Genomic DNA, 24,332 nt, shown 5'->3' with positions numbered 1-24,332 from the left:
GTGATCGTGTGTTGCGTTTGACCCTCCACCGCTTGTCCCGTGTCTGTCTGGTGTCTAGTGTTTTACTGTCTCACCACACACACACACACACACACACACACACACACACACACACACACACACGTAACTCAGACACATTCAAAGTCACAAGCTACCAATACGTTTGCACAGACGTATGAATATGCATATAATACATGGACTCGCAATCTAGAGCCAAGTCAGCTGGTGTGACGCCATATGTTCCAGCGTTGGCAGCGCCACAAGCCACTGACACACTTTTAGGAAATAGCCAGGTCTCATTTCAACAACAAGGAAGTACCAACAAGTCTACACCCACGCAATTATCTGTTGTACTGAATGCACAATGTGTTTTTCCATGGAGCAGAAGTGGCACATAGCGTGTGAGTAAGCCATCAACAAGCACCATCTCACACAGTGAAACTGTGTTCTCTAAACAGCTCTCTTTTTCTGTAATGCACACCTAATAACCACTCAGCTTATAGATTTAACATTTTCTTTTTACAAATAGTTTCGTGAAATGAACATTTTGAATACTTAGAGACAGAGTAATTATTGACCTAGAATGCAGTATCATTTTAATTAAACTTGATGAAAGTTTATGTAACTGGGAGCAGCTCCATTGAAAATGTGTATACAAAAAAAATCAATCAATTTGGAAAATAATCCTCTCTTGGCGCTTTGGTGCCTCCATAAACATTTTTAGAATATCATGACACAATTCTGGAAAACACAATACATCAAATATAGCTTGGATATTCAAAAAACTGTCACAAAGTTTATTTAAATCCGCACCTATTGGCTCACTGGTAAACCCAGACAAAATTTGCTCGCTTCAGTAATTTATGGAGCTGTCAAGTTAATCCATACAGAGCATAGAGGAATGTTTGAATTTCAACTCCCAGAATACTACCAGGGCCCCAAATACCATCCACAGGTTACAGTTTTTCTCAATCGCTAAACCCACTACTTAGAATCAAAATTCCTTTCATCAAACCAACAGCACAGCCATCGAAACAGAAAACCATTTCTCTACAACAGTATACCATTTATCATTGATATCACACGAAATTCAGATGCTAAGCAGTGTTTTGCAAAACAGATCACACAATTCTCTAACTGAAGTTACAATTCTCTACACAAACATCAAAAATCTTTTGTGTAACTCATGTCTACAAAACAAAATAATCTTCTCACAGTGGATAACACTTACTCCTCATAAACCAAATGACCATTCATACGTCATTGTAAGGTACGTCAATGGAAAAAGTTACCTCACTAACTGACTATTGTTCACAATATACGAAACGTGTAGTTCACGTTTAATCACATCNGACGCAAATTCGCTCCAACGGCAAGCATGAAGCGGTGTATGCGAATTCCGCGGCGCGATTGAAGGGGGCCGCGACAAACGCTCAAGTTCAATTTTTTCAACTCGAGCGTCATATTCGCGTGACGAGATCTCGTGGTAGCCAATCAGCGGTGAGGATCTCAGCCTGCCGTCATTGACGTTCAACCAGAAAACATCAGCCGTTAGCTGTTAGCTGTCAGCACACAGAGCTCACAGCTCCTCATATCTGTTCAGAAACTGGACAAAAGTTAAACAAGTACAAACCACAGACTGTCTGTGTCATGGTGAATACAGTCGCTGGTTTATTTATGTCTGTATAGGCCGTTGTTGTGAGTGTGGAATGAGCATACAACGTTAGCTGAGCCTGGTCGACCCAATCTCCATTCAGAAAACACGCATTTTAAAAGGTGTTTCGCCCGCCGTCTTGTCTGCAGACTTGTCAAGCATTAATTCATGGTTTTTACTAACCGGTATCAGTATGTTGTTACGTCAGCATCATTTAGAAACGTGTATTACAATTTAATCACGGTAAAATATGTTCATTTTGGTGTAGTTGTAGCCCCCGAGCCAGCGCGTCTTGTTTGAATGACGCGAGTAAACACAGCTGGCAGCCGCGGTGAAACTCAAGCGATATTCGCATCGTGTCCGGTGTGAACGCAGCATTAGGCTCACACTCTGTCGGAAACCAGAGTCTGCTCTGATTGGTTAGCTGGCCGGCTCTGTTGTGATTGTTCAAAACTGCTTAGAAATCCCACCCATTAGACTATCATGAACAATGCGCTAGAGTGCTGGCCAATTGAAGCGCAAGTGTTACATAGTGATGTCACTATGTCACAGAAGTAAACAAAGGAGTCTAATGTAGTAAAACCAAATGAAAGAACTGAGTGTTCTTTAGCATATGTTGCTAACCGGGTACGGCTAGGAGGGGGGGTGGACTTTGGTTCCGCATCATACAGTGTATTCTATCAACTGACACGGACTGTTACAGCCATATCTAATGCAATGCTGTCTAAATGAGGAATATGATGATTCTAATCAAATGCTTTTCATTTGAACTTTGCATTTCCTTGCAGGCCTTTCACTGTCCCACAAATCCTCAGAAAAGGACACAAACCAGAATTTGAGGAGGAGGAGGAAGAGGAGGAAGAACCACTACAGGTACCTACTGAAATAATTCCATGATGGCAGATCCAACATTACAGAAAACTTATTTTAGACCTAAAGCTTAGTGATAAGATTAAAATGTTTTCTTCACGTTTTATCGTTACAGTATTTTTGCATGTTGCTTAAAATTAAGACCATATGCAAAGCACAGGAATGTATTTCAAACATACCATAAATAATAAACTACCCTCTGCTGGGCGAGGCATACAACCTGAAGCCGGTAATTACAGTTTTTGGTTTCCTTTGTGCCTTTTCCAATCCCGTGTTGACATGTGAATCTATTTTCATTTCAGAACAACGTAAACAGGGACCAGTTTGTGCAGGACCCGGCTCTGCTGAGAGAGCGGGCCGAGGCTCGAAGAGCTGACATGCATCAGAAGAAAGGGTAAGACTCTCCAGCTGGAAATCCATCCAAGAACACTCTTCATGATAAATAATGCTTCTCTAGATTTTTCCTCATCCTTTTTCCCCTCTCAGTAAGGTTTATCTTCTCTTAATGAATAACAAATTGAGGTTAGAGGCTGGAAGAGCCCTCTAATGCAATTTAAAATACTAAATATACTTCATATCAAAGGATATGATCTGAATGGAAATACAAAAAATAGCAAATCACAATAAAAAACAGTGACTATGCAGTACTTAATTTCGAGAACATTTAGTTTTGACCTTGGATAGAAGCATGCTCTCGCTGTATTAAATAAAAGTCCTGTAGCTCTTCCACTACTGCTTCCCTCCACACTCTGTTCACTTCCCTCCATCCCTCCCTTCCAGTTTCCGGCCGGAGCCGCGTCCCAACAACGTGGTGGGCCAACCCAAAGGCCAAGGACAAAAGCAGGAGACGGTTGTGGACCGACGCAAGAAGGAGGCCAGCAAGGGCCGCGGGGCCAACCACAACCGCCGCAACATGGCCGACCGCAAGAGGAACAAAGGCATGATCCCCTCCTGAGCGGCAGCACGGCCCGCTGCGAGAGAGACCAAAACACAAGAATGATAGACGGAAGGCGGCGGAGGTGTGAGTCAGTGAAGGGGAGGAAAAACTGGGGGCGGGGGGGTTGTTCTGTGTTACATTTTGAGCCTTTAGTTGTCCCCTCCATCACACCTCAGCCCCAAAGACGCTGTCTTAGCTCAAAGGAAAAGCCGCCAAAGGTTTTGAGTTGTTGGAAAGTTGTAGTAGTTTACGGACTTCCTTCGGCAGGGCGTTGTGATCAGATGCTGTCTGATGCTCTGCTTTTAGGGTTGGAGCCCAAAGGACTTACAGCTCTTCGGCTCAACTGATTTTCTTTTTATAGCTCACTAAAAGCCAAAGTCCTGAGTGTCAGCCAGAGACTGTGGGCAAAGAATAAGACATATTTTTGCCAAGTAACAAATCATTTATTATTAAGATACAGAGTGAAAGGCTGAAGTTCCTTTGACATAATCAGATAAACAGAACATAGGAATAAAAGGAGGAAGTGTCCAGGGTTAAGGAGAGACTCTCTTCTGTAGCTGGAGGAACAGTTACCTAGTTAGTTGACCTGCTGAAGTCTGGACATCAGTGCTGCCCTTACTCATCCTGTGGGAGGAGCTGGCTGCACGCACGTAATAACATCTACCCAGTTCACACCACTGTTGTCCAGTCTTCAAAGAAATATAGCGAGAGAAAACCCTGGTGTTTTGGAAGCACGTACAGGGGGAACCTCCGACATGTGACCATGATGCAGAGAATATTTTCTATAAAGAGAACAGATCTATCGGAGCATTTTGAAATCTCATGTAAATGCTTTCTGAAGTTGACATTGAAAATCTAAAACAAACGTAAAATAAATACAATAAAACCCTGTTTGACATCCTTCGAGTCATCTTTAACCTGTTAAGCCCGAGAGGCCCCTAATCCGGGTCTGGTGGGTAGTTTTTTCATGAAACTGTGTCTCAGGGCTTCTTGATATTTAAAAAAATCTATTAGTGTCATACTCACTTAACGGTTAGAAACTCAGCTAACTGAAGATATGAACAATTTTTACCGAAACAAAGCACAAGTCTCACAAGACCTAAATTAGACCTGAACGAGAATACCCTTATTACTTATCGTAACTGCACATACAATATATCAGATTTAAAGCTGAGATTCCACAGATTCTATAGGTATTGGTATCATCACTGAGCGATCAGAACTCGCGACAGGGGGAAAAAAAAGGCAGACATCACAACACTAACGGCCCGTCTACACTACAGGCATCAAAAAATCTTGATGCTGGGCGTGTCTGAAGCTTGGCGATTTTTTGCGAACAACAACCAATCACATGAATCTCCCGCCCCCGACATACAAAGCAATAGCAATGTTAAAATGAAGTACACTGGATATAAACTCTCCAAACAGGCGAAAAACCTACCAGTTTCACCCACTGTCTCTGCCACCTCCCTCCATGCCTGGTTCCTCCGGTTTGTATCCCGGTAGATAGTTCTGGTCGTAAAGAACCGGGTGATTNCTGAAACTTTCAGAATCTCTTTACACAGAGGGGACACATGTTTGTGTATAAAAGACATGAAATAGTGGATTTTGCATAATAGGTGACCTTTAAAAGTATCAGTCTTTGTAGAAGTATAACTAAAAGTAGTAAAAGTTGTTTTACCATCTTTCTTCCAAACCACAGCTTGGTTTTCATAAGCTCCTCCACAGCTCACAGTAACGTTCACCTCCCTGCTCACACCTTTAGACCTCTTCAGCACCAGAACTAGTTCAATCAAAGACACAGGTTTGGATCAACATTTACTGTTTGAAAGGCAAAGAGAGAAATGGAGAGGAAGATTAATAGTCAGTAGAGAAAGGAGGAGTTACCAACCATTATCCATCAGAGTCTCTACTTCGCCTTGGTCACTGTCAGAGCTGGCGTAGCAAAGACCAGCATACAGGACCACGAGGAGCAGTGCACGCATCTGGAAGAAAAGGTAATAAGGTAAGTGGAATCAAACTTGTATAAGTGTTTTATCGCCTTTGTTTGGGAGATGTACATGAACAGAGGAAAATGTATTTGCTTGAACCTCAACTGCTCAGCTGATTTTGATAACAAACTGTTTTTCACCACCAGGTTAAAAAATATGATTTCACCTAGAACTATAATAAAGGTTGTTTTCATAGTTTCTAATACGTTTATATTCTAATTATACAACTAAAGCGAAATTAAGTTACAAAGTGAAATAATTGTTACAAAGTACAATATGTGAAGAGAAAATGTATTTGGTTTCCCAAAAAGGAAATTCCAACAAAGCAGTGCTGCTAAACTGGTTTACCTTGTGATACCTTAAAACGAAATATGTCTGCTTGTGACCTCAAGCTGTTTTCGTTTTTATTTTAATATTTAGGATGCTGATGAAAAGATACTAGCGAGTACAGTTATTAATTAACTGGTAACTCTAAAATGCCTTTAAGTAATTTCAATATTTGCATAAGTAACTACACGGAATAAACTGAAACGTTGACTCTAATTAAATGTATTATGTCAACGAATTTCAAATAAGTGTATTAGGATAGTTGCAAGCAGTAATGTTAAGTTTAAATAGATTCAACTTAATATTATTGCTTTCAACAAACCTAATACAGTTATGTGAAATCTGTTGACATAATACATTTAATTAGAGTCAACGTTTTTCAGTGTAGTTAATGATGTGGTGTTCCCATTGAGTGTTTAAGGTGTAGATATTGTCTGAATTATTAAGAATCTGGCAATTTCTTTCTAAAGAGTAAAATGCAAAATGTGTGAAACCGGTGTTAATCTCAGAATACATACATAATACATGTGCAAGAAACTAACATAGATAACAGAAATAAGTACATGAGAACTTACCTTGACAACTGGACTTGACCAAAAACTTTCACTTCAATCTGATCTGATGAGGATGCCAGAGAGGAAGGTTCAGTTTGTCTGAATCAACTCCTCATGCTGTGGTGTATTTATATGGATATAAGCAGAACGAGGTTGAACGATTTGAAAACCCCCAAGAGGAACTCTCTCACTTATGCATGTGTGTGTGTGTGTGTGTGTGTGTGTGTGTGTGTGTGTGTGTGTGTGTGTGTGTGTGTGTGTGTGTGTGTGTGTGTGTGTAAATACCAGAGGTGATAATGTTAGATCCTCGTCCATCATTTGGAAAAGGAACATTTTAAATAATTATGAAGCAAAAATAACATGTCATGATATTTCTTCACCCATCACACTGTTTTCCATCTCGTGATTTAGGCAATCATGAGAAAGATGCAGTAAATCCAATTCATTAAAAAATATATTCCCATGAGAAATTGTGTGCATGGTTTTGCAGCCACAAAAACCATTGTGGAGGAAGTCATGAACAACCAAAGAGACAGAAACCTCTAAGAAAGGGAACTGGAAAAGCTCTAAAATGTGCACATGACAGTGGTGCGGCTCAAACAGGTACCTTGGAAAAATGGTCATGAGAGTTCTCAGGAACAGCAACAAGAAAGAAAAAGTTGGACGGATAACACCTACATTCAAGTGGAAAAGGGAATGGAAACACTCGGATGAAATAAAGATGAAAACGGTTTGATAAACATCACAAGAGGGCAATTTAGATAAGGTTTGTGAACAAAATGTTTCTTTGCCTATAGAAAAGCAAGTGACGTGTACAGAGTGATATGGAGGATTTTCCATCATTCATTCAGCTTCGGTCTTAACCACTAACATTTTACTACGCCACTGAAGGTTTCTCTGCAGCAGACCATTTCCTAGATGTACACCTCTAATTTATTTATAGTTCTAGAGATTAGACTTAGCTGTGTGCTTGTTAAAAAAGGTAATAGATGACTGTTGCTCAGCGTTTGTGTGCTTTGTGGTTTCAACAACATGTCCTTTGTATTCATAGATTTATTTTCACTAGTATGTTGTCACTTTACTTCTTCTTGGCACTACATTTGATACCATAGATTTGTCCCAAACTTCACTCTGAAAAAAAACCCAGAAAACTTCCAACACACCTCCCCTGACACTGAATCATAATCCCACCATAAAAGCTTCCATACTGAAATGTGTCAAAACAGAGAAATATGACGTTGAGACCTCGATCAGGTGAAAGATGGAGGTATTTCCCAAAAAAAAAGCCACAATTAAAGAGGCCACTGTGAGGGCTGATGAAATGCCACACTGACCTAATAATGTATTCACTTCCCCTCTGCCAGTCACTCTTGACCTTTCACGTTTAATAGCATGAAAGTTGATCATTAAATCTTTTTCCACATGGTTGACTGAGAAGCATTGTTTAAAAGTGATATGATTTACTGCAGAAAGCCTGTTAGCTGTCAGGTCTCTTCCTCATTATATCATTGATTTAAAGGACATTTGTTTTTTTGCTCAGCTGGCAGAACTTCTCTAAAACACAATCCTAACAGGGTCTTATTTTCACTAGAACATGCATCACAGAGATTTCTTTTTAAAGGAATGTTCCATGTTCTGTCAGGCTGGAATAAACCACAATTAAAAGAAGGCAGTAAGAGGAAGTTGGAAAAAGGAAAAGAGGAAATCAAAGGAAAGGTGAAGCTGTTCTGCTATGAGCATATTTACTGTGAAAAAAGAGCCTGACGTCCTTATCAGCTCGGATAATATTAACACCCAATATATCAGCTAATCGGGGATTCATTGGGTTCAGTCAATGTATCGATCATGGGTTTTAAAGACTGAAAGCAGGGAGAAACAGCTATCTGACCTTGTTTAAAAGTAAATTAATCCACAAAATTGTACCTAGGGTACGCTTAGACATACGTGGATTCGGGCGATCACCTGTCGAGGAGATTTTTTATCTGAAAGCTCATCAAAGTTGAACTCCATGGGAAGCAAAGATATACATTTCCTGAACATGTTTCTTCGAAATATGTCCTGAAATGTGACAATTGTTATTTAATTTATGGAATTCATAACCATTGGTTTCACTGGGGTTGCTTCTTCATAGATTTTGAAACTGCAATAGTTTTAACGATATACGTATGGGTGAAAACTGGAATCAAAAAGACATTGTGACACACAGCCATCATTTTTTTCCAAGCAAATAATGAGACAGAGATCGAGGAATAGAAACAATTATCCATTTTAATTAAAAACATTCTATTTTGAATCAAAATATGCAACTGTGTTTCCAATGTTCCATCTTTTTACCACTTGTTTAAGTGTTGCCACACACACACACACACACACACACACACACACACACACTCTCTGATTGTTCCGTGAAGCAGAGTGAAATAAAGCGTTTTAATCCAGCAGCAGCTCGGTAACACACCTCATGCCCCCCCAACACACACATGTTTAATACGAGCGCCTTTTCTTTACAGCATAGTGAACTGACTTGATCCCCAAGGGAAGTGTGTTCTTTATTTGATGCACATATAACTCAAAATGGTCTGAAAAAACCGTCACGATTGTTAAACTATATTCGTTCCTTTCTTTCTGTCCTGCACATGTTCAGTTCTATTGAAATGCTAATGTTTTCTGATTGTTGGATGTATAACCCTGTAGCCTCATAAACAGAGTTCTGCTGACCCGGAGCCGTTTGCTTTGCCAGAGAGCAGAACCTGAATGGATACTGAAACACAGAAACATCTCGGAAATCATCAGTGTCGCTAAGAAAACCCTTTACGCCATCTGATAGGGTTCTCTTTCTGTTGTTGTTCAGTTTCCATAGGAACAGTTCAAAAGACTTCAAAAAGGTCAACATTTCAACATGGAAAACGAAAAAGGAAGAGTCTTTTCTCAATTAAAGAGTCCTTTAGCTCTGGCAGACAGCCAACCTCTGCCCAAAAACAGAAGAGAGGATAAGAGAAGAGAGGATAAGAGAAGAGAAGAGAAAATCAAAAGAGAAACATCTGAATCAACTTTCATTATTTGTTTCTCCCTTGTTTTATACTCCCAGCCCGTTCCAGGAAGCCATGTTGGGACGAGTTAATTTTCCACTGGCGTGGGCTCTTGCGGCAGTTCGGCTCCTTCCTCCCCCGCTGGCCCAGAGGCCTCTGGTGTGTGTCCTGGTGTTTGTCCTGGTGTGTGTCCTGGTGTTAACAGCGGCTCGGGCTGCGGCGGCTGGCTGAGGATGACCTGCACCACGTAGTCCCTGGAGATGTTGAGCTGGTCCAAGCGCAGCCTGTCCGTCAGCGGCCGGCCGGAGAAGAACCAGCGTTGGGTCGCAGCGGGAACGCCCTCCTGGTTTAGGAGACGGCGCTTCATCATGCCCACTGTGTCCGTGGAGCGGACCACCAGCCGCAGGTCGCGACCCGTGGAGAGCCGGAGCCGAAGCAGGCACTCTCCCCCTGATCCGGCCTCGCTGGCGCTGCCCGTGGAGGGGTCCGCGGCCCCGGAGTCGGGGTCCGATCCATCAGGTTCGTCGGAGCGCTCCTCAATCATGTTGACGGGAGGAGAGAGGCAGTAGACCGGCAGCTGGTACCGGTTCCCCAGCTCATCGTAACACTCAGTCAGAGCTCCTGGAGGGAAGGAAACATGTCAACACTTAATTAAAACAACTTCAAGTTTGGTTAACAGTTTTCAGTCAGTTGTGAAAATATGCAATTCTTCAGTTTCATTGAGATTGTGGAGGGACGCAAAACATTTTTCTATACATGTGCAATCTATTTATCCCATTAAAGTACACCACACGTTAGAAAAAGGTGAAATATTTCCATGTTATGGAATGTGACATTGTAGGATTAATATGTGCACTACTACTAGAAAGTACAAACCTTTATCTGCAGCGTACTGTAAACTGCATACACATTTAAACAAACCTGTGTGCATGCAGGTATATTTAGTACACTGGGTGAATAATTTACCACTAAAATCTGAGCATTACAGGTGAACCATCAACTTTCCCCTTAATCTTTCACTTTAAAATGAACTGGATAAGTCATGCTTGATAAATAGTTGGCATTGACTGTGTTCCTGTGTTGACCAAGCCAAAACCTGACCTCTATTCACATTTCACTCAGGAATAGGAAATGAAAGTAAGTCTCAACAGAACACAAAGACGTGTATGGAGTGAAAGCGGGAGAAAAGGGAATGTCATGCGTCTGTTGCCCTTAAAACTAATGATGTCACTGTTGACTGTGATTCAGACACAGAGTTGGTGGAGAGAGAGGGAAATAAGATATTGTGAAGAGTTCATAATATTCCACAGAAACAATGAACAATGATATTCGCAGGGGGGACCCCAAAAGGTCCTCAAGGGGATTTTAAACAAGTCCCCCTCAAACAAGGGCTTGATGTCAACTCTTTCATTCCTGAAAAGTCCTTCTATTGTGGTAATAAGCCTTTTGTTTTTGAACTGTTGAAGTTCAAGGGAGGGTCTTTTATCTAAATTAATGTTTGTCGCATCCAAGAGTTCGCCAAATAAGTCACACAATGCTGATAAAGACTTTTGTTGCGAGGGAAATGATATGGCATTATTCCTGAGTTTTGGTGACTTCGCACACCAGCACACACACGCCTACAGGTAAGATCGCTGCCCCCCCCCCAAAAAAATTGGGCTCTCTCTTTAAAGTCTCCCAGGGCAATTATTTTTCCTAAATACTGATTTTCTGTTTTTTATCCGGAGCATACACTCAAAAAACTTTCTTGGACCTTTCTCAGAACATTTTGCCACAGCTTCTACCAAACTCTGAGCTTTTACTGTAATACACAATTATGAATAAAATAAAAAAACACTTGTCTTTTCTCGTAATGACTTTTAAAAAGGTGATCTACCTTGGAGCCAAAACTAATTAAAGACCAGGGTAAAAAACTGTCCCCTCAAAAGCAATAAGTGATTTCAAAAGTCATTTTGTAAATGTTTTAAAAAGGTCAGTGGACTACTCATGTTGTTTTATGACATGTTTTGAGGTACAGGCAACTAGAGCAAATTCGTTTTGTGGTAAGTGAGACTGAGATGAGTCCTCAGCCCACAGGATGTTGCTCTCTGGTCTCTAGATGACGAATGCTGTGGTCAAGGTGAGGACAATGTAAGCCAATGTTAGACCTCAGGACAGTCTCACCAAAGTGGATGTGAGAGCGAGAAATTGAGGCTTCATTTAGATTGTTTGTAGAAATTAAACGGTACTAATGTGGATAACAAGTGGGCTATTATTGTCACAGCACTCACCAAAAACCACTTTGCGTGAAAATAAATGTAGAAGTTATATCAACACCAAAACAACATCCGTCCTCTCTTAGCGTGAGCAAATCATACGTAGGCAAACTCTTTTAACAAATGGGAACAAATTATTTGCAAAATGTTTTTAATCTCTCCGCTTCTGGCACTTACATAACTGAAATACCAGGAACCAGATTCACCAGACCAGTTTGATGAAAAAAATTTTTAAGGTCTATCACCCCTCTTTTTTGTAGTCTGAAATTATGTCAATAAATGTATGCAAGTACTCTAAATCCCTTCCTGTAACTATGACAAATGAGCAAAGAAAGCCAAATATGGGGAAGCTATCTTAGCCATTAGCCAAAGTCACAGAAGCTAATCTGAATGTAATGGTACACATGGGTCACTGACTTTCTTTAAATATGTTGCTATGTCTGTATACCTCACTTGCTTTTTCCCCTGGTGGCTCCACTTAAGTCCTTCTGACTTCTGCTACAGGAAGCTAATGGTTTCCTGGTGCTGCTAATGCCTTCAGTTGTGGGATTTCATTAAACATTGAGTTTTGATTGAATAAACCTCCCAAGAGAGGGGTTAAAGCCGTGCACCTAATTTAAGGGATTTCATCGTTTGATCAAAGCTGGAACACATTTGTAAACATAAAAAGTATGTGTTGCTGGTGTGCTGCATTGCATAACCTTAAGAAGCTGTACTGGTTATGGCTCAAACAGAGGACATTTCAAATGTGCATTTGTGAACATGATATTTAATTTTTTTGCAGGTTGGATGGACGCCAACATGTTGACAAACTGATTCAAATGACTCCCATTGTTATGCTTCACAGAGTCACTTCGGAGGACCGCAGATCAAGTTGGTCTCCAATCCAATTATACGCACTGAAAAACGAGCCCATCAGCCGATGCATCTCTAATGAGGCAAAAGTCTCCGTTAGGAATACAGTGGGATCTAAATACCCATTTCTATTTCCTGAATGGCACAAAAACAAAGTCTGCACTATAAGCCAATACATTTCCGTTCTGTAATGGAGCTTTTTTTTAAATGTAAGCATTTAGAAGTGGTGGATCATTGACTGCTTCTAAAAAGCTGATATTGAACCAAATAGTACTACAGTGAAACAGCATGTTCCCCATTCTAGCAGCTTTATTCACAGGGTGGAAATGTCAGATGATCAGCTCACCACTTCGGCCCAGACTACTGCAAACTATTGGATAGATTGCATATGCCATGTCATTTGACTGCCAAGAAATCTCTTTTTGGTGATACCCTGTTTTTTTTCCTGTTACGCCATCAAGTCAAAAATATGATTTGTCCAAGACTTTGTTTTGTCCAAAGGTATTCCCATCCGCCTCAGTTGTATTTTGTGTAAAGTTCTGATTAGAAAACATTAGCATGCTAACATGGGAATCATTACACCAGCTTAGCATCAATGTTAGCCATTGCATTGTGAGAATGTTAGCCTACTGAGGGCACTACGTCCACATCTTAATCTGTCTAAGTTTTTTGTGCAAAGCACTGTGAACTGTGCTTACATACCTAATTGGAACTGGAATGGCAAAAGCAGAAAAAGTCATGCACTTGTTGGCAATATAAATATCTAAGTAATCTGTCTGCTATTTGTACTGAGTTCTGGAGAAGTGAAGCGGTGACATCAGGCCTGGGGAATCCACAGCTGCAGCCCAGCGGGATCTGATCTGACCCGTCCAAACTACTAAAGGCAATGGAGCAGGACAATACATGCCTATGTTTACCTTCACAAAAAGCCTTTTGTCACTGATATACACCCAAATCATTTTCAGGTAGAGCTGACCTTAAGAGTTGATGTCCCTGTTGACGTACTGGGTTGGGCACAACATTGGCACATCACCATGGCATGTCCAGAATGAAATATCACAATGAACAATAATGATCAGATCCTTTTATGGGATATTTATAGGCTAGATGTTTTTATACTGTGCTCTCTGCCTCCTCGGTCCTCGGGACATAAACTAGACATTTATGCACAATCCAGTGAGATTAGGCCTACCATCATTTTTTACTTTGAACTCCAATACACAATTCTGAAGCAGTATTGCAAAGGATAAAAAGTATGAGTTCGATACCCAGGTATGTGTATGAATAAAACGAGATTAGATGATGAGCAGTTAGGCAATTCATTTGGCAGCTCTGCCACCAGTGTAAAGGCGATATGACTATGAGGTGAAAGGAATTAGGAATCAAAAGAATGACGCACATCCACAAATAGAAAGCCTGTACAAGCAGATGATGATTTATGTGTGAAGATGCTGGGTTTTCTGAATCGGAGCCAATTATATTGATTTGTTCCATCTGAATGGTCTCCAGTACGAGTGAATGTACTTGAGTCCTTTCGAAAGACCAAGTGTATGCCCCCTTAAATGTATTATTTATTGATTCCTAATGGAGTATATAACTCCTAATAGTCTAAGCTCTACAATGTGGTCATTGAGATACACTTAAGAGTCTCAGCATCAGCATACTGTAAATGACTGGAGTTGCTTGGAATACGGTCCACATTCATTAAACACTCACTTACTGTGCACAGACGCCACCAGCCTAAACAGACGGCAGACTTACTTCCTGTTTATGAAACTTCAACACCAGACTTGAAACTACAGGGGATGTATACAATACTTCCTGAGGAAGCTGTCTTACATATTTCTTCTCAAATCTTTTGTTGTTACCTATACATATATATAAAAAGAGCTGATATTTACTGGGCCCCCCCATAGGTAAAGGAAGCTGTCTGGTGGCAGAAATGTGTGTCTGACTGACAGAGCCATTTCACAATCTTTGCTTTGCTCTTTTAAGGCCCATACAGGCATTGCCCTCTTTGCTTTTATATGTTCACTTACTTGCTGCTTCTTATTTCTGTTCCATGGATGGGTACTTATTAGGTTTTCTTCATAAACATGTGCAATCTCTCTATTTAATGTGTTACTTTTTAACTTTTGTCTGGAGTGTCCATTTGCTGGAAATTGTAAATGTACCCTGCTGTGGGACGAATAAAGGACTTCTGATTCTGATTAACTTGAGATACACATAAAAACTACAAGATCTGCAGCTTTCAGTTAAGACTTGTGAAACTCTTACAGCCGAGTTTGAGTCTCTCTAGACAATTTGGGAAAAGAGAGTTGAAATACTTGAAGTGGTAATCATCCTCTGCCCTGCACAAAGGCCCCACAGCGGTATTTGAAAGAGAGTACAACAAACATGAGCTATTTAATACGTCTTCCTCTTATGTCATACCAACTTATCTGTATTTGAAAAACTGTCCAAACGACTATGGCATACTAAAACTTTAAAATGTCAATAACGGTCTATAATATATCTCTTTTTGTTCTGTATTGTGCCTGTACTATACCGTCTAATTTATACCTGATCGACAGCACTATAGATCAGGTATAAATGAGACGGCATTCATTTTTTTGTAATGTTTATTCTGCCTTATACGGATCACAGTGTCAGATGTATATATTTATACTTGATATCACTCTGCACTTTACTACTTCTTTTGCACTTCTCGTTAGATACTAACTGCATTTTTTGTTGTCTTAGTACTTGCACTCAATCACAATTAAGTCTAATCTAATCTAATCTTATTTGCTACATCCTTCACAGTGGCAATGTGCCTTACCATGAGGCAGTGTGATGCTGGCCCCGTCGAGGATGGCCTGAGCCAGCAGGTGGTCGCTGCTTTCAAAGGCGCTGGCCGCGGCCCGCAGAGCATCCCAGATCTCTTTCCGGCCCTCGAATGCTGGCGCCGTATCCCAGAACTCATCTCTCTTGCTGCGCAGCTGGCCTTCAGTCATCGGGTAGTCACTTTTCCATTTAGGCCGCTCTCTCTTCAGGGGCTGGTTACGCCCTAGAGCCACTGGGAGGGAGAGGAAAGCAGAGATGGAGAGAAAAGAAAGATAGGAGGGTGGAGGGAAGATGGAGGAGAAGAACCAGAGGGGAAAGATAGAAACACAGAGTATGAGTGTGAGTTAAATCAAACGGATGTGAGGAAAGAAATAACATGGGGATTGGTAGAGGAGACGGAAGGATGGAGAAGTAGAAGAAGAAGAAGGGATAACGAGGACAAAGTAAAACAGAAACAAATGGGGATGTAGGGAAGAGAAAGTAGACACAAAGTGTAAGATAGAGAGAGGTGGGAGGATGAAAATGAGAAGTTAGAATAATGAATAAAAGAAAAAGAGGGAAGAAGGATTTATTTGAAACAAAGCATCAGTCAGATAAGATTTCTCTTGTTAGATGACAGATTAAACATGAGCTAGCATGTGATATATACATGGAGCTCACACAGTCTAAGCAGAACTGAAGCAAGACGTGTTGTGTTACTCAACCCAGATACAAGGTTAGGGTTATAGCATCTAACAGCGCTCCATCTGCAGCAGAATAGCTGATGAATAACACCATCTGGATCAACACCGAAGGGGACGACAGGTAAAGGACGGTGTGTACGTGTGTGTGTGTGTGTACGTGCAACACGGAGACATAAGAGGGGAGAGAATGACGGATCAAGGTGTTTAGTTACACCTGCTGCTGGTACACATGTACTCTGATGATCACATGGCACAGTCTGATAACAACAACAACAACAACAACAACAACAACAACCTTCAACTGACTGTTTATAGTAAATAAAAGCCCTGACTGACTGACTGTTTACGCTGACTTTCTTTCCTATTTGGTTGTGTATATTTTCATAGTTAACCGTTATAAAATAAAAAAAATTATTACCAGAAGGGACAGAGGGCAAATTAAGTTAAAACTTCAGGTGTGCTTGTTGGAAACATTGCAGCAGTAAACTCAAACCAATACATTTAATGATGATTTTTTTTCTTCTGGCTATTGTTTTCTTGATCAATTTTTTACATATCCATCGTCATTTCTCAAGGTCATGTCTGCAATTTTTGCATAAAAAAATAACTTCAATATTTATTTATTTGAATTATTCTAATTGAATAGTTAATCTCACAGCTCTCATGAACCACACATGTGGTTTTGCATAAATAAGCAGCTGCTCATACTAGCTAAACAGAATATGTACATTAAACATGTTCTGCAGGCAGTTTATTAAAAGTAATCTGCAAAAAAAATATCTTCCTTTATTTATGAATATTTATATGTTATCACCAACTTGACTACAGGCCTACAACCTGCATTAGCCTACTTTCCAGCTCAAAATATACTAATTTACTTATAAATGCTAGCCCACTTGCCAGTCTTTCAGGAATTCTCAGAAATCCTAAGGGCTGTATGTGGGCCAGTATGTGTGAAAGTACATGTGAACCAAGCAACCTTAGTTATGAGACCTGCCTCGGTGAAAACAGATAAATGTGCATGTGTTGTGGTCTTATTGCATTGTTTCTGTCCTCATCAAGGAAAGGTGTCAAGTAACAGCTGCTTGTCTGCATGTGTTTTAACACTGTGTAGCTTCTTGTTACTACACACACTCCGTCACAGATAAAGGGATCTCTGAAACCTGTTTATGTGACATCTAGACTTCAAGGAAGACAGGGAACAAATTGTCAAAACGGATGTAGAGCCACAGAGGAAGACATTAAGGAAACCAGGCTATATCTCAGCATCACTAAAGTGCTCAGTCCCCACCCCCAACACAGCTCCGTCTCCCAATGTGTGATTAAAATAACTTACTCTTCAGAAGTGAAACCCCTTTTCAGATCAGACAATCAGGAAACCACAGTAAAAAGTTATCTACAGCACCAAATTAAAACAAATCTCTACAAAGAAAGGCCTTGTTGTTCAGATTCAAAAAATCTCAAAGCATCTTTCTTTCCTCCATGTATCCATCAGTTTCTCCTATTTACATGTACACACTATTAAACACTATGCTGGTTTTTCTACCACGGTACATCCTCCATATGTAATGCACCTTTTGATGGTTTTAACCCAAGTTGTAGTTTAACCAGTAGTAAAAATAGTGGACCCTAAACATATATTTGTAGATGGGGTAAATCATGCCCCATTACCTTAGGTATTGCACACAAAGAATAGGCCTAAAATGAAGCTTATTCGTTGCAGTATTTTATAGTTTGATATTACTGTTCTGCTCCCAGTGGATGGACAGCATGGCGCTTGTAGCTCTTGGGCCTTGTTCAAATAACCGCAGATATATATAACACACTTCCTTTATCATAAAGCTGAAGCACCCTTTAAGTGTTGACACCTCCTCCTCTTTTCTCCCCAACACTTCCCAGCTGTAAACAAGAACCAACACCAGAACAAAACAGTAATTGAAAAGCAATAGCCTAACATTGGTCGATTTGGTGGAGCATGCTTTAGGATAACAGTCAGGACATCATTAAAATCAGACTGCATCACTCCCTTGAATGCCAGAGCCGTCTGTGACCCATATTTGTTATGCAGAAAAAGCTACCAAGCTAACTGGGCTACATTTTAGCCGAGTAGCTCAGTCAAAAAACCAAAGAACAAAGGGAGGCAGCGTCGCACAGTACATTATCCCCCAGTCTATAAAGTAGCGACGAGGCGTCATTTCTCGCTTCAAGGCCCCGCTGTTTGGAGCGAGATACCCGGGAGGGCTGCCATGTCTGTCTCCGGCTGTCTGGCTCGGGTATAAAGGAAAACTCCAGCACAGGACAACATGCAAAAACCCTGCAGGACCCCCTCTAAAAAACGTGTTTGTACTAAATGACGCGCAATACGTTACCTCCAGTGCCGTCCGAGTTCTCGTTTAAGCTGCCCGAGGAGTCGTGGTGGCTCCCGACACAGCCACCCATGGATGTTTCGGCAGAGCAGCCCGGGCTAGGTAGCTCTCCCCCCGGCCCACAGCTAGAGCTACATCTACCAGCCCCCCTTTCTCTCCTCTCTCCCCCCTCCCCTTCACTTCTCTCCTTTCGTCTCTCCACGTTACCTCCTTCCCTCCTTCGTTCCCTTCTTCCTCTCAGCACTGGCGGTGCGAAGCAGGCATCCTCTTCATCTTCCTCATCTTCCTCTGTGGGGAGAAGAAAGAGAGACACATCGTTACAAGGTGACCGAGGGAGAGGGGGAGAAAGGAGGAAGAGAGAACAAAGGGGAAGTGCACTGTAAAAAGAAGAAGATGCCGTCTCCTCTGGGGCAGCACATGTTAACTTAAGACATCAGAATATGTTGATGATAATGTGTTTTGACACCCCTGTTACATTTTGTGTTCAGGGAAGGTGTTTGCTGTCCTGAAGAGTCAAGTAATGATATCCTTATAATCGTGAATGTCAAGGAAGCCCCCTGCTTATGTAAAGCAATAGGCAGGGTCATGCATTTTATTCTATTCTACTGTCTGTACTCTACTCTATTCAATTATATTCTGTTCTACTCTATTCTACTTTACTTTACTTTAATCTATTCTGTATACTCTACTTTATTCTAGTATTTTCTATTCCACCCTTTTCTATTCCATTACACTCTGTTCTGTTATGTTCTGTTATGTTCTGTTATACTATACTCTGCACTATTCTACTGTACTCTATTCTGCTCTATTAAACTCTACTCTACTGTATTATATCATATTATATTGCTGGGAATGAATATAGAATCTGCATGGGTTAGATTCAGCAGTAGTTTGGGGGTTTTACGACAAACCACTGAAATGCTGGTGAGTTGGAAGGTGGAGAGAATTAAGGAGGCATGGGGCTCAGAAGAGGATGAGAGGGTGGAACACACACACACACACACACACACACACACACACACACACACACACATACGTTTGTTCCATAGGTAAATCACATTTCACTACACACAGTGAAATAGTGGTATATCTTTTCTAAAGCATAGTATTTTAGTGGTTGGACTTGATATTTGTTTTGCAGGGATGAATGGGATTTTACATTGTGGAATGACAGTTATTTATGGCACTTACTCATTGCTTCATAGTCGGATCACATATCACCACACACTAAAATGGTATTATTGTTCTTTTCTATTCCCTCGAGCATGATAGGGTTTCATTGGATAAACAGATTTTGAGAAGCAGACGGTAATTCAGTTACTATTTGTCTATCTTGCACAAAGAGGTTTTTTTCATACTGTACATGCAGTTTGGAGGTGTTAACACACAGTAGGTTGATCAACTCCACAACTCCAGTCTCTCACTTTAATTCTGTTTTACATTTTCATTGCACTGTAATCCTTTCCTCTCTCTCTGTCAGAGCAGTTCTGCACACTCTATTTCTGCATCCGAGTGTTGCCATGTTACACCACATGGACACACTCCTGCCTGGTCACTATCTTTAGGACCGTCCCAAAGAGACTTGAGTGTAATTTGAAACACTGGCACGGACACATTCACATACACGGTCACTCTTGTGTTCATGTACACACACACACAATAGCAACGGGATAGCGGGGGTAATTTTACCACTAAGCTGTCTGGAATTACAATTATTTCCCATTGCTTGGAGCTTCAAGCAGAAATGTGTGAAGCAGAAAGCTTACTTGGAAACCCTTTCCTGATTGTCTTCATGGCGTAATATGATGTAACAAGTTACTCAGAATACATTTGACATGTGGCTGCGTATTCTGTGATCAAGGTCACAGCAGGAGATTCAGCACAATCTTTTGTATCTTCTTCACACCTCCTGTTCATGACGCAATTGATTGAACATCGCCTGTTTTAAAGCTGTATGTCGCCTGAGGGAAGTGATTTTAATTTTTAATGTTGCTCTTTTGGAGACCAAGGAGTGAGTTTAAATGTAGATTACTGAGGCATTGTGGAATCTTAAACCCACGTTGTTTCGAACATTTCCTAAAAATGTTACAAGGAAACTCTAAACTTGTTAAAACATGGTTCCAATTAAAGTCCCACTCTGAGGCCTTGCTGTTTTTTCACTGTTGCATTGTTAAAAGCCACCGTAAGCTGTGAAATAGCACCCATCTGTTCAAGGCAAGAATAGGCTGTTGATTAAACAGACATGCTAAGTGTGAAGTACATTTTAAAAGAGATGTACAGTGACCTCTAGTGATACACTGCATACAATATCCTGTATGGCTGGGCTAAGAAAATACATTTAATTTTTAAAATACAGTAGCCTATAAACATTTTTTCCAAATTAGAATTACAGACATGTTGAAAACAAGTTGACAAGTTGCACACAAACAAAACTGTTTGTGTGCATACCAGAGGTGGGGACTCGAGTCACATGACTTGACTCGAGTCGGACTCGAGTCGCATATTTTTGGACTTGAGACTTGCTTGACTAACATTGATAAAAGACTTGACTTGACTTTGACTTGGTATTCATGACTTGAGACTTGACTTAAGCTTGAGACAGGTGATTTGAAAGGACTTGACTTTTTAAAATTAAATATTTGCGTTTGTTTATGTATTACATTTAGTTTTTTCAAAACGTGATTGGGTGATTATAGCGCTGTGCGCGCAAACCTGGCAACCCACTAGAAGGCAGGAGTGTCAGTTAACATGGCAGCGGCTAGCGTTACTCCACAAATAGTCAAGTTTGGATTCAAGGATTATGTTGTCGATGACGCTAATAAGAAAAGAACTGCGGTATGCAGGGTCTGCAGTATAAAGATCAGTGACACGACCACCACAACATCCAACTTCATTCGTTACTACAAAAAAACCCACAGAGAAAGGTGCGTGAATGTGTTGTGTTAGCTAGAAAGCTAACGTTAAGTTTAAGCTACGTTAGACTTGGTTTCAAATCGATTAAGCATTTGAAAGAGAAGACAAATCGGTAAATGAACACTTGAACCGTCAATGGATTCATTTTGACTAACCCTGATACTGACGGGCTGTCAGGAGAGGGAGAGAGAGAGAGGGAAAGAGATGCCTTGTTTATTTCCCCTGTGTTATTATCAGAAGTTACTGTAAACTTTTGAATAATGTAGTTCATCTACTTCTAGTAGTTTGTTTAAATGTTTTAATTATGTTGTTTTTGTTTGTAGAAGTGCATCATTCTTTGATTTATTGTAAAAATGAATCTGAACTTTTTGATCTGTTATGATGATAAACTGAAGCAATTTCTAAATTAACCCAATTGAGTTTTAAATTGTCCTACTTAGTTTATAAGGAAATTATGAAGAGGAACAAATTAAATGATTTGAAAATGATATCTATGTAGGTGCTGACGCTGTTGGCGGTTCTAGTGTTAACATACATTTAAATTAAATATGTGTAATGGCAAATGCCAGTGACATCCAGTCACCAGTGACACCAGTGACTGCCAGTGACTTGGGACTTGCTTGATACTTGTAGGTCAAGACTTGAGACTTGCTCATGACTTGCACATGTAGGACTTACTCCCACCCAGTAGCGTGGGCAGAAATGTACTTTAGGGTGGGCCTGTAAAAAATAGGGTGGGCAAGATTCTTCTGCCCATCAGAAGCTAACAACAATCCCGCCGGTACCGGTGGCAGATTACTTTTAGAATACTTTTGGAATACTTTATTTTTCCGTAACAGATGGGTATGTTTTGGTGAACAGGAGACACGTATTTTACTGTTTTAATGGCTTATCAAGAGCAAAAACACAACATCTTGGTGTCATTCTGGACAGCTCTCTCATCTGCACCCAACATAAAAAACATCACCCGGACCATTATTTGTACTTTCTTAAAACCTTTCCTTAGAATATGTTATGAATTGTAAGGTGTCCTTGGGTGCTTGGAAAGGCGCCCCTAAATAGAATGAATTATCATTATTATCTATTATTATTATTATTATTATTATTATCTGAAACGGTGTAATAACTTTTACATTTTATCCCATTATAAATGTCATCATTTTGACAATAAAGAAAGGCTACATAAACATTATCTTGCGCATTTTATCGAACCATCTCCGTTTTTAACTTTGAATATATTTTAAAAGAGATCTCTCTCTCTCATCTGCGTGCGGGGGCGGGGCCTCACAGACACGCTGCATCTCTCTCTCGCTCACAGACATTCTGCAGCGCTGTGCCGTGTGCACACAGTTCTGCCGGTAATGAATATTACATTTTGTCAGGAAACTTTTCCACCAATAATTATAAGTATTCCAAAATGTATTCACTTCAGGTTTACGAAAGTAACTGTAATCAGATTACTCATTAATTAAACTTGATATTTTTTCACTTGAATTTCACTTTGAATGCTTGGATATTCTCAATGGGTGAATACATTTTTTTATAATAATAATACATTTAAATTTAAAAAAATGTAAATCGACACCGAAGCTTTCTCAGGGTGGGCCAATGACTAAACTTGGTGGGCCCACCCTGGCCCTATGTTGGCTACGCCACTGCTCCCACCTCTGGTGCATACAGCCTGTTATAGTTATGATAAGGCACGAGTAAAAGGGCTGTCATTGCTGATTGCATGGGTTTCATCAGATAATCTTGAAACGTATAAAAGAGAATATTAAAAATGTGTTAAGTCATATATTAATTACAAATGTATATATATAAATGATGAAAATCCTACTTTTAAAGTGTGATGAGTTGATTCTTCTGCTTGTACATGGATCTATCAAAAGATGGAGCCAGAGAGTCTGAACTGCAGACGTAGGTACCAAAATACTGTTTGTCTGCATGTGTGTGTTTGTTCGTTTGTGTGAGTGTGTGAATGTGTGTGTGTGCATGCAAGTTTCGGAGAAAGACAGAGACAGAGGCTTAAGAGGAACATCCATGTTGTAAAGACTCAGTGTAATTAAATACACTCGATGGTTTTTCAACATAAGTTCTTTCATTCTTTTTTTGCTCTTTCTTGAAAGTGAATAAAACACATTGCACATGTCATAGAGCCGCAGTAAGTAGACGGCCATCATGTCAGATATCCTCCATCTTTGCTGTAATATTTCTGTTGGATTTTGGTGGCTCCACTGAGCTCTTTGGCAAATAAACGCCAGCAACCAAATGAATATGATGCATGTGATGAACATCACTATCTGCTGGCTCTGTCTGTCTGCTCTTCAGGCTTCAGGCAAACAATTCCTCACAAGGCTTCCTTTTTTTCGGTTGAAGAAACATGACTTTTTTGGATACCGACCAGAAGTCTTTGCTTTTCACAGACTCTTGAAGATAACTCGTCTTTATCTGGCACATTCTCTCTAATCTCTCTTTGTTGTTTCTTTCACTATCTCAACCCTTTCTTCTCTTATCTTCATTAGCAAGCTCCCCTCCTTCCTCCTCCTTCATCTAAAGCCAACAGAACAGCTGACACACAGGTTAATAGGCTTGTCATTGATTTATTCTCAACAGCCCAGCTTGTGTGCTGCCCCAAGTCTTCAGCCATACATATGTCCTATCATCTATCTCAGCGGTTCTCAAACTGTGGTCCGCGGACCACTGGTGGTCCGCGAGGGTACTGCAGGTGGTCCGTGGAGAAAAGCTAAATAAAATCCACTTTTTATTATCAAGGATTTTCGGGGACCACCTCATATGTGACTTGCTCTATCAAAATCAGTCGCATTGACCCGAAGACACATTTTGAGTTGTATACACTGTTGGAAAGAGGAGATTCCTAGCTTTCTATTGATATCAGGCATCATATCATATCATATCAGGTCGTTGGGCTCATCGGACATTTATGAGAGAAAATCTCTAATGTCCGAGTGCAAGTGAATGCACCACAAGACACGAGCCTTGTAACCCCTCCCCCAGCCCTGGCGCGAGCGTGGAAATATNAAATGTAAATTCAATATTTGCCGCCAAATAATT

At 40.5% G+C, this 24,332-nt stretch overlaps 4 protein-coding genes across 5 annotated transcripts in view; 1 reads left to right on the top strand and 3 right to left on the bottom strand.

Annotated features, from left to right (window-relative positions):
• ascc2 (activating signal cointegrator 1 complex subunit 2) overlaps positions 1-4,279 on the top strand; it is a 39,661-nt gene extending 35,382 nt beyond the window's left edge. The window contains exons 13-15 of the mRNA XM_010769932.1: positions 2,443-2,527; positions 2,827-2,918; positions 3,305-4,279. Of these exons, the coding sequence (XP_010768234.1) occupies positions 2,443-2,527; positions 2,827-2,918; positions 3,305-3,479 (352 nt within the window). The 3' untranslated portion in view covers positions 3,480-4,279. The remainder of the gene's footprint in view (positions 1-2,442; positions 2,528-2,826; positions 2,919-3,304) is intronic.
• il12bb (interleukin 12B, b) overlaps positions 1-6,419 on the bottom strand; it is a 14,165-nt gene extending 7,746 nt beyond the window's left edge. The window contains exons 1-3 of the mRNA XM_010769933.1: positions 6,355-6,419; positions 5,353-5,446; positions 5,143-5,244 (exon numbers count right to left, since the gene is read on the bottom strand). Coding sequence (XP_010768235.1) covers positions 5,143-5,244; positions 5,353-5,446 — 196 coding nt within the window. The 5' untranslated portion in view covers positions 6,355-6,419. The remainder of the gene's footprint in view (positions 1-5,142; positions 5,245-5,352; positions 5,447-6,354) is intronic.
• The window catches only part of glg1a (golgi glycoprotein 1a), a 170,534-nt gene that overhangs the window by 48,151 nt on the left and 98,051 nt on the right, over positions 1-24,332 (bottom strand). The window lies entirely within an intron of this gene.
• Positions 8,995-18,675, bottom strand: ubtd2 (ubiquitin domain containing 2). Its single transcript, XM_010769934.1, has 3 exons — positions 18,351-18,675; positions 15,294-15,530; positions 8,995-9,983 (listed from the first exon to the last, which is right to left on the bottom strand). The coding sequence occupies exons 1-3, from the start codon at positions 18,418-18,420 to the stop codon at positions 9,451-9,453; spliced, it is 840 nt and encodes a 279-aa protein (XP_010768236.1). The 5' UTR covers positions 18,421-18,675; the 3' UTR covers positions 8,995-9,450.

Source organism: Notothenia coriiceps, unplaced genomic scaffold (assembly GCF_000735185.1).
Source record: "Notothenia coriiceps isolate Sejong01 unplaced genomic scaffold, NC01 NC01_scaffold00008049, whole genome shotgun sequence".
Classification (NCBI taxonomy): domain Eukaryota; kingdom Metazoa; phylum Chordata; class Actinopteri; order Perciformes; family Nototheniidae; genus Notothenia; species Notothenia coriiceps.
This window is presented reverse-complemented; position numbering and strand designations above follow the sequence as displayed.

Excerpts from the sequence above, each read along its gene's own strand:
- ubtd2 (XM_010769934.1), bottom strand. The coding sequence starts at position 18,420 with ATGGGTGGCTGTGTCGGGAGCCACCACGACTCCTCGGGCAGCTTAAAC. Across the intron at positions 15,531-18,350 it reads GAACTCGGACGGCACTGGAG|TGGCTCTAGGGCGTAACCAG; the intron begins GTAACGTATTGC and ends TCTCCCTCCCAG. Across the intron at positions 9,984-15,293 it reads CAGCATCACACTGCCTCATG|GAGCTCTGACTGAGTGTTAC; the intron begins GTAAGGCACATT and ends CCTTCCCTCCAG.